Below are 10,889 nucleotides of genomic sequence, written 5' to 3' on the forward strand. Positions count from 1 at the left end.
GGGACAAAAGCAAGAACGTGGCAGGCAGGACAGGGTTCAGGAGAGCACAGGAGTCCCTGAAGCACAAGCTGAAGGTGCCCGGGCTCCCTTACAGTGGACCTTGAGGCCTGCCCGGTAGGCTGGCACTCACTGCTCTGGGTGGGTAGCCTTAGTGTAGGAGCTTAAAAAAATATTGTACATAGTTTTACATTGGGTTTGGAACTCTCTTATTTAAACAAAAGGGGGAGGTAATGGGGAATCTCCTTCAAGCAATGGCCTTTGAGAGGCTGGACCAGGTTGGGCATGGCCTTGGGTATCAAAAAGGCACACTACCCCCACTCTGATGCTCTCACTCCCTTTCTAACTACTCTCATACCTGGATGCTAAATTCCATTTCTGTTCCACGTTGTGATCTGTGAGTTACCCTTTAAATAAAGAACCCCTTATTATACCCTATTGGGAGCTAGTGTGGGATTACTTCATCCTGTACTTTCTTCTTCATCTTGCACTTTCCCTATCACTCATTGAATCTTTTCCTCACCAATTTGACTAGATAGCTTGTCAGAAAGTCCCAGGAACCCTTTAGTTTCCTCAACCCAAGTACTGTTATTACAAGAGCATGTTGAAACACCTAGCTTCTTTAACACACATGCTAGGGTTGAACTTGGGGGCTCATGTTTGTGTCACAAACAGTTTACCTGTTGAGCAATCTCTTTAGCTTTGCCCTTCCCCATTTGAACTCTAAGATATGGCTTGTAGATGAAGCCTGTGGCTTCCTGAGATCCACTAGAAGGAAGTGAAGTGAATTTTTCTGGTCACATACTTGTCAATGGTGTCTTTAGAATGAAAACTATGACACACAGATTGGAGTCTTATGATGGGAGTAACAAATGAGTGTCAGTCCAAACCATTGGCAGTCCCAATATTTCCACCTCAGTTCCTGTGGGGTACAAACCTAAAATAAAGCCTTGCAGTACCCTATTCCCCCAGAGTGGGAACTGAAAGGAGTCTGTGTTGCCCTTTTATGTGTAAGGAGTTGGCAGGTTCCTGGTACAATCTGAAATCTAACTTCTCTTGACACGAGATTGCACACACTTTGTATCTGTGATTCCTTGGAAAGAACTGTCACCCTAATCATGTCTCAGTTCCTTTATTCATGCTTTGTATCATTGTGTTGACTCCTGTTAGCCAGTGGGTATCCCATCTCCTCTATTCATTTCCAGGGCATGCCTGTATTTGAGTCCACCTCACCCACACAAAAGGGATAAATCCAATCTGTCAATCCTCTTCCTTCCTTTCTTGGGATACAAAGGTGAGATTTTCTGAAGTTACTTTTATTATCTGCTTTTTCTTAAGTTCATAATTGAACACTTCTGTTTTATAAGGCCCTGTGTCACCCTCACTGCAGTTCATTAGTTAATGTCTACCAAAGCCTAGCCTTCCTTTCTCACCTCACATTTGCATGGTGTCTCCAAGGCCCTTAGCTCTTTTAAACCTGAAAAGAGTATGTGAACCATTGTTTATCAGACTGGCAATTCTGATTGGGATTCTGTCAGAAAATAGATGGGGTAGTTCTTTCCGTTATGCACCTTACTTTGATATTTTGATACCTACAATTCTTCTATAGGTGTGTTCATATATCAGTGTCTGTTGACTTTGTGTCTGAGATTGAATAATTCTAGGAAATGTCCAACACTATTAAGTCTAGAGTGAGTTCACCCTAGTATACCTTCTTGAGAACAGGTTCCTGTGCCACGAGTGATTTGGGATGTTAACATGATCATTCTTTTTATAGGTAGAAATACATTAACATCTGATACAAGTGACTTACTTTCTAGAGTAAATAAGATGTCCATAGTGGGAGTGAATGAAACAAGACTACACATGTCAGCTAGGCAATTGCTCTTCACAATGTATTCCCCATCCTGATCTGAAGTACCTAATCACTCGAAGTAATGTAACATTGCAAATGTAAAGATTCACACTATCATTAAATAGTTTTTCTTTCATTAATTCTGATTTCATTATTTATTATTCATTAAAACATATTCATTTGGGGGAACAAACTTTGAGCAAGAAATACAATTTATTGTGATTTAGTTTCTTATACATCCTTTAATATCATAAGCAAACCAGGTATGCATCTATTACATGTTTGAAAAAAGAAAGTTTGGAATAAAACAAATTATAAACTGAAAGCCCACTATTTTTCCTTCTATTTTCTAGGAACATCTAGATTCTAATTCCATATTACCTCATGGTACGTCACCAAAGTTACCTAAGAAATTTCAAATCACATTTCTCATCAAATCAAACTTTCAACCCTCAACTTGATAAACATTATGAAAGCATAATCTATGGTATCTTTCTATTTAACTTCTGACTTCAAGTGATAAAAAAACACTAAACAGCTTTATCAATAACTAATTCGAGCATCACAAAAGCAAAGATTAGTAGGCTCTTTCAATCATGTAATGGAGACTACCTTAGATCTCATTAGCAGGTAGGAAGGCTGGACTTGGTTTTAGAGCATCTCTAGGTCTTGCATGTAGTGCTTCTCTGGGCTGCACCTTCAGCACGGGCTCTATCTTCTTCCCTCAAAGCTTCTTCATAATTGAATGGGTAGGTAGAGGAGCTGGTTTCATTGATGCTGGCCAAAAACTCCATCACCTTTACCTGGCTGGTTTCAGCATAGGCTTTGGGACCCCACAGGAACTGATAGGAAGGAGGATCACCATCAGGAACCTGACGGTATAACAGGTACTTTTCCTGTACCAGATCTTTAGTGATGAGCTTCCTGACATCTCCAAAGATGAGATGTGGGACCCCATCATAGACTCCTAATGCATTCAGGAAATGCCAGACCTCCTCCTCTGTGGCACAGTAGCCATTTAGATAGATCACACTTAGGAGAGGGATCAGAATGCCCCTGTTGGGAAGACCCATATCATTGCTCCTACTTCCATCATCCTCGAAATCTAGCTTGCTCACAAGCATGTAGGTCTGACCATTGGGAGGGACTTCTCTCAGCTCTAGGCCAAAAACCAAATCCAGGCGGTTTGAAGCTTTCTTGAGGATCTCAGGGAACTGCTCCTTGAATCTTTTGTTGACAACATTCAGCATTTCTTCTCTCAACAGGGGTTCTTTCTGTTTGTACTTGCTGAGCATGTACACCATCAGCATCCCTGTCTTCCTTGTTAGAAGATCATTCTGTTGGCTCTTATTGGAATGCTGGGCACTAGAGGAGCTCATATTTTTCTTCTGTCTGTGCTTGACACTTTTATCAGACATTTTGCAGGCAATGCAGATTCTGAAATTGGTGGCAAGAGGCATTACTTGAAATAACCTGAAAAAGACATCAGAAGGGATGCTTGGGACAGCATCTCCAGAGGCACTAGAAGAGGAAGAAGATGACTCCCTTTTCTCTGGTGCCGTGGTCTGAGTATCCTCGAGCTCTTGGGATTCTGTTTTGGTCTGGCGGCGTTTCTCACGAGACCGAGCCTTGCTCTTTTGTCCCCTGGGCATGATGCATATGGTCAGTGAGTATATTGCAGAGCAGGTGACTTGGATACCTGGACAGAGAAAATGAGATAATAGAAGCACCTTAATTATTCTTTGAAAGCATTGCCTTTTACCAATATTCCTTTAACTTTCCCCATACCCACAGGGCTCCAGGGCTCCTTAGTGTCCTGCAGGCACTGCTGAGGTTCACCAAGGCTTCCTTTCCTTCTAGTGTTTGAACACCCTCAGTCTAGGATTATATTAACTCATTTTTTTTAGCTTCTGGGCCACTCCCCTCTGCTACTCTCATTTGACAGCTCTAAGGTTCCTTGTAGCCCTGAGGGAGAAAGCTTCAGGGAGCTTTAGTACACTGCACTAACTGGGTACACAGAGTGCTGAGAATTAGCAAAGCCCTTACTGTCTTGGGCTCTCTGGGGTCTTCAACCTTCCTTCATGTTCCTTGCCTAAGCTCCCAGCAAATCTTGGCACCACTCACTCTATGCTAAACTTTTTAGACTGAAGATATTTACCCTTTGGGCGAAAACAAAGAGCTGAGGAAAGTGTTGAAACTGGCGGTTCGTCTTTCTGCAGGTGAAAATGCCTTGAAAGCACTGACTGTGACTAATAATGCCAGCGTGTTCATAGCTTACAACAAACCTGGGGCTCTAAATGGGCCCCTTCTTTCTGAAAATGGTCCCCTCATCGTAGTTCATTGTTACATACTTCACTCCTGTTAGGCACTGAAAAGCAAGGATTCAGCGAACCTACTCCACAAGGTCTAGGTAGCTGATTTTGTGAAACTACCTCTGGAAAAAAAATGAGACAATGCTTTATTTTGTCAGATCCCTTACAAGGCTTAATAAGTCCTGTACAGCTTTCAATATGTCATTTTCTTTCCAGCCCTTGTAACATACTACTATGCTTAAACATTCTTAGCTAATACTTTTCTTTTTTTGTATATTTTGATTATACTAAATAATGTGATTTATCATGGAATTTTACACATATGTATTTTGTAGTTTGATTATATCCATTGGCCATTGGCCTGTTTTCCCTGCCTCCTTTTCTTCAGATACTATTTTTTTTCTCATAAACCTCTTATATCTAAAATTGTATGTGGTTCTTAATTACAGGATTAAATCCTTCTGTGTTTTCTTTGTTCTGTTCCTTGAACTCAAAACATTGTATCACTACACAATTCAGCATGGCCTTGCCTTTTGAAGATATCTCCTCCTGCCTCTGCATCACTCCCACATGCTCCCTTACTGTCTAAATACAAGATATTTGGGGCTTTTTACTTTTGTTTCTTTTTAAACTATGTTTTGTTTACTGTTGTTGTATGGGTTTTGTTTTTCATCTTCTTTTGGGGGATGAGGGAGTGCGACAAATGTCCTAATCCCTGGGGATTTAATCAGGTATTTTCATTTTTACTTGCCCCTAATCTGTATGGGGTCTTCTATAGCCCAGTGCAAGGGGGGCTGAGTGTGGAAGCACAGTTGTTTAAAATGATCATTACTTATCACTCAGGGTCCAAAGTTTGGCTTTGATTGTGGTCTAGTATATGACCATGCCATCTTCAGCGTAAGGTCTCTTTTCCAAGATCAAGGTCCCCTCTCTGTTCTGAGAACTTACAAGATACATTGCAACCCACAGGTGGTTTCTCAGAACAAGTCTGCTGACCTAGTGATAGAATTAAGTACAGCCCCATTGCTTATCTGACACATATCCTCTTCTTCATACATATTCAGATTCCTTACCTTGACTGAAGGCTCCGTTAGAACTTGCTGGCAGCCGGTCTACAAGAAGGCACTCAGCATCTCTGCCAAGGGCACCAACAACTCTCCTCTTCCAACAGGAAATAAGAGTAGATCACATCCGGTCAGGGGCTGGCTCTGAATATTGACAGCAGGGCCAGGTTGCTAAGGAACCCAACTGTCAGTTCAATATGAAAGGCAACCTATAATTCCTTACTGTACTTGAGCCTTTCAGTATGTCACGCACAAAGTTCCATGTTTGATCCTCTGAATTCCATTGCAGCATCTGTTCCGCTTTTTTCACTATGTCTCCATCCATTTCTCAAACCCTCCTAAACCCCCTTATTTTCTACTCCCTGCCCCATATTGTTTGTACCCCACCAATTGGAGCTTTCCACTCAGCTTTCAGATAAAGTTCTCTACTCCCTCAGAGATATGAGCGTAACAAGGTTCCAACATTGTATGGTAAATCGCAATCAGGAACAATTTCTGCTTGTCTGAGGAGCCTTCCCTCTATTGATTCAAATTTGCCAGCAGCAAATATTTCCCTCCTATTTTCTAATCGTTGGAGTGGAAGCCTAGATATGACATAAAGCTTGACAGATTTCTCCATGGCTCACAGGGGTGAAAATAGTTAGGACTTTTGATGTCATTCTTTTATTCTGGAGTTGTCTAGTAGACCCAAGCAATTTTTCACTGTACTTATAGAAGCCCTCTAGCCTCCACAAAATGCCCATACCTTCCTAGGTCACAAACCCGACATCCTGGCCAAGCCTTACATGAATCCACAGCTTTTGTTTCTCAGGCCTGAGAGAAGGACTCTGAATTTCCATGTGTGGTGGCAGTCTTTCTCTTTCCCACTTAGTGTCTTTGGAATTTGAAGAACTCTCCCTTGCAGAACCTAGGCCTTGCCCGTTACATTCCATTTGCCCCCTTGTTGGGATCTTCAAGGCAGAAATAGAGAGCACCCCATACTCTATATGCTGGCTCTACAGAGTGGATTCTGAGGATCCTGAAATTTCCTTTTCTACTTCCATGAGTCCACTTTCTATAAACACAGCCCTCCCCTTTTTCACTCATGTGAGTGCAAGTGTGCACGTGCCTCAGTTAAGACTGATTTCTCGACCCTCACAGATATAGAAATAGATTTGAGGCTTTGTTTTCCATTTTCCTTCTTTTTTAAATTATTTCTTTCACAATTTCATACACATATATAATACACCCTGGAAACTCTCCCCCAAGCCCCTTGTACTTCCTTCCTATCTCTATAAACATTCCTTCCTCCCTACTTGTCCATTTCCCAGACTCAATACATTGGATTTTATTGTGTGAGAGACTTAGGACAGATGCTTTTGGCTTAGTACTCTTTTCAGGGGTGCCTTGTAATGAGTTCTGGTGGTTATCCTCAACTTAACTACAGATGGTGACATCTTTCTGTTTGCAAAGGGTAAAATTCACTCGATTACATCTTCATTATTTCCATACACCATCCATAAAAAAAATCTAAACACATAGTTCAGCTTCATAGCTTCTGCCGAGTTCTCCCATAGTTAAGAACAGAACTCCTTATCCTTTCTGGTGCGAGTTCTTTCCCAATTAGATTCCTTTTCCTCTATTCTCTTGTTGGATAAGCTACTTTAGACATTAGGTTGGGGACGCTTGTTTCTTAGGAGAGCTGATAGTAGAGTCAATATTGTGAGGGACTTCACTTTTCATCTTCCTCAAATAGTGTTCATTTAGGTTTCTTATTGGATATCTAAAAACCTAAGGATCATAGCTCTGCTGAACTGTAGTTACCACCTTTGGTAAGGGAGATGCCTAGTTTGAATATGCCACCAAAGGCATTTGAGGACTGAGTGTAAGTTTAGATTGCTTGCTGAATCAGGCTATAATTTTTTAGATGGGTTGGAATACTTTTAGTATTCATTCATAGAGTTATTTTTCTCCTTCCTTAGAGATTTTATAGAAAATTAAGTGTCCATGAAACCTCTTGAATATTGCCCCTACAATAAAGTTGACCACTGGCACTTTGGGTCTAATGTGAAGTGAGGATAACTCCATGTGAGGGGTCAGTCAGGCAGTGAGATACAGGCACTGAGGCGTCAGAGAAAAATGCTGGCTATGTATACTCCTTTATAACAATTAGTGTGAGTTTGATATCACCCTTGTTTTAACTGATTTACCTCGGTCATGGAAAATATTTCTATGGAAAATGTTTATGTGATCAATGAATTTGCAATTATTTGGTATTGCATATGTGGGCTATACTACTGTCACAATGTATTATGGTTTTCTCTCTTTTATTAAAAAGTTTAATTTTTGGTAATGTTTTAAATTCCTTTGTCTAGCTACTCTAATTCAGTACTTTATGAATAGAAACATTCAGAATCTGTTAAGGGGGATAGACCTAAGATTAAGTGAGGATATGCTGGCTTTTATTAATACTGCCAGTTTCTCACAAGACACTAGATACTCCATGAGAGAGTAGCTATATTTGAGAATGTTGTCAAGAAATGTGAATTAATGGATGTAAGCTTTGCCTCAGGTACTAAGAGTATGCAAAAAACACTGTGGGATAAAGAAAAATTCACACTGGGAACCTGGTCTTACTGCTGCTGATAACGAGTCTTGTGAACCTGACCACATGCTCTACCCCAAAGCAAAAGAACTCTAAGCAGAGAAGACGCTACTTAAGAAAGAAATAACCAGCACTTCCGCTTTAGGGGATTTGTCATTGATATTACTAGTGCTGTTGGTATATATTTATGTTAAAGGGTCCTCCCCAGTTGGAAACAACTCAAAGTTCTTCTAAAGAACAGATTTTTGACTAATCTGGGCATGATATGAGTCAATAATCAGGAGATCTATATAATTTCAGATTAGTTTATTCTACATGTTGGAATAAGCCAAATAAATTCAGGTGTATACATAAATTTTAATTTTACAAACATAAACACTAAATGCAATAAGGTAAATCAATAAACGGCCACCTCAAGTAGACATGTTTGTAGTCTTGGCAACTCTGAGGCTGAGCAGAAAGATTAAATGTTCAAGGTTATTTCTAGTGATATCCATGGTTTCAAAATATTTATAAAAATTAGTTAATAAGAAGCTAGAGATATAGTGCTCATATAGCATGAGTAAAACCCTAGGTTCAGGACTAGTACCATCTTCCAGCTACAAAAGACTCCAGATAATTTTATATTTCTATTCATGATTATAGTTGTTTTTTAATGTAACATCATTCCTAATTTCTAAGAAAATGATTACCTCAATGCTATATTTTGGTGGGAGGTTGTGGATCAAGTATTTTCAATGTTTTGCTAAATATCAGAACTTTTTTTTGCAATACTGAGAATTGAACCTTGGGTTTCAAGCATGTCAGGAAAGTAATCTACCACTGAACTATATATCCAGCCCTTAAAACTCTTATTCCTAAATTTGTTAAACAGCAATAAATATGGAATCAAAACCTTAAGATTCTGAGCTAAGTAAATCATCAATGAAAGCCAGAAATGATGGCTCATGATTACAATCCTAGCACAAAGGTGGTTCAGACAAGAGGATTGCTGAGAGTTCAAGATCAGCCAGTTATTGCTGATTACTTCTTAGATAATCTGGGTTATAGAGTGTGATCCTGTCACAAGTAGAAATCTTACATTAAAAAAAGATAATTAGCTTGAGGCCAGCCTGATCTACATACAGAATGAGTTCCAGGATAGCCAGGACTGTTTCACAGAGAAACCCTGTCTTGAAAAACCAAAATAAAAAAAAGAAAAGAAAAGAAAATATCAGTGTATAAATAAATAAACAATGTACAATATACACCAATAGGACAAAGGATAGGTGTTCTGGGCACTTCTCATACCTACAACCACATGTATTGTTTAGAACTAATATGTTGGAGTTTTCTTTGAGATTGAAATATTCCATCATTCAGGGAAGCTCCTTAAACCAAAAGGTAAACAATTAAAAATAGCTTTAGGAAGTTCTTGAAACTGACAAGATTATCTAGACCCCCCTCTCCTAGAATAAACAAAAAAAGGACTGCTGAGAGCCTCCTAGACAAGCCACAATGCCTGGAAGAGATTTAGAGCAGCTGAATTCCTGAGAAAGGATACTCTCCAACTTGTTGAGCTGCCTTCAAGCTGTACAGTGTCCTCTAAGTTCCCAGCGTCTGTGAGCTGTATACATGCTGGCATGGGCTATCTTTGAGTCATTTCTTCTCTTGTGAGTAACCTTTCACCTAAAACTCTATAAACAATGTTAGCAAAAATCATTGGTTCATCAGTTTATACTTTGGTGGTATCTGTACTTTGGTCTGAGGTGGATTCCCTGTCTAGGGTGGGTAGACATGTGTAATGTCTACCCAGAAAACATTTTGTTATACAACATAAGAGCAATGATCACAAACTTTAAAAAACAAAGCAAAAAAATTACACAGCCTTTATTAGACATGGAAGAAGCTGCTGGACGTGGTTTTGGAAGATGCTTCAGTTTTGACAGCAGTGCCAAGTTTGTCCCTAAATTTGTCTCAAAAATTCTTATGTGAAGATCCAGTCAGGATACTAGTCTTGAGTTCCTTGCTCGTGCTCTCTCTCCTTCTGCTCCTGATTTGGACCTTGAAATTTCTGTCCAATGCTCCAATGTAGGTCTCTGTCTCTGTCTCCTTTCATCACCTGATGAAGGTTAATATTCAGGAGGATGCGTATATGTTTGTCTTTGGATTCAACTTCTTATTTAGCTTCTCTAGGATCGCGAATTATAGGCTCAATGGCCTTTATTTATGGCTAGAAACCAAATATGAGTGAGTACATCCCATGTGCACCCTCACACTGAGACAATGGGGATGTTCTATCGGGAACCCACTAAGGCCAGCTGGCCTGGGTCTGAAAAAGCATGGGATCAAACCGGACTCGCTGAACATAGCGGACAATGAGGACTACTGAAAACTCAAGAACAATGGCAATGGGTTTTTGATCCTACTGCACATACTGGCTTTGTGGGAGCCTAGGCAGTTTGGATGCTCACCTTACTAGACCTGGATGGGGTGGGTGGTCCTTGGACTTCCCACACGTCAGGGAACCCTGATTGCTCTACGAGCTGATGAGGGAGGGGGAGTTCATTGGGGGAGGGGGAGGGGAATGGGAGGCGGTGGCGGGGAGGAGGCAGAAATCTTTAATAAATAAATAAATAAATTTATATATAAAAAAGGATACTAGTCTTGGGTCAGAAACTTTTAATCCTCTCATTTTTCGGGCTTGAGTGTGGGTTCTTGGACTCCACAGGGATTGGAAATGTGAAGGTCGCTATTCTACACTTGCTGGTATTTCAGTGACCTTTACTGAACCAAATCTTTAGCTTCCTGGGATCCCTAAAGACAAAGTACTCTCCAAAATATATTGTCATTATAGTTATTTCTTCCAAGATTGTCTTCTAGGTTGTTCTGACTCAGAACAGTCATCTGGAAGCCAGTTTTGTCACTGTAATAAGAGAATATTCTCTTATTATAGATTATTGGTTATGGTTGAGCTTTCCACCAGGGGCATAAGAGTGGCCTCCTCCTTTTGCTACATCTTTGAAGAGTAGTTGAATAAGATTGAAGATTCTCTTGGGGAACTCAAAGTTTCCTTTATGGTTTTTATGATATTTTTC

General features: G+C 40.1%; 1 protein-coding gene across 1 annotated transcript; it reads right to left on the reverse strand.

Annotated features, from left to right (window-relative positions):
- Nucleotides 1-2,514: 2,514 nt before the first annotated feature.
- Nucleotides 2,515-3,504, reverse strand: LOC121438977 (melanoma-associated antigen B4-like). Its single transcript, XM_041639479.1, has one exon. The coding sequence runs from the start codon at nucleotides 3,502-3,504 to the stop codon at nucleotides 2,515-2,517; it is 990 nt and encodes a 329-aa protein (XP_041495413.1).
- Nucleotides 3,505-10,889: the final 7,385 nt, after the last annotated feature.

Source organism: Microtus oregoni, unplaced genomic scaffold (assembly GCF_018167655.1).
Source record: "Microtus oregoni isolate MIOR12 unplaced genomic scaffold, Mior012 000059F_ref0000304, whole genome shotgun sequence".
NCBI lineage: Eukaryota > Metazoa > Chordata > Mammalia > Rodentia > Cricetidae > Microtus > Microtus oregoni.

Excerpts from the sequence above, each read along its gene's own strand:
- LOC121438977 (XM_041639479.1), bottom strand. The coding sequence starts at position 3,504 with ATGCCCAGGGGACAAAAGAGCAAGGCTCGGTCTCGTGAGAAACGCCGC.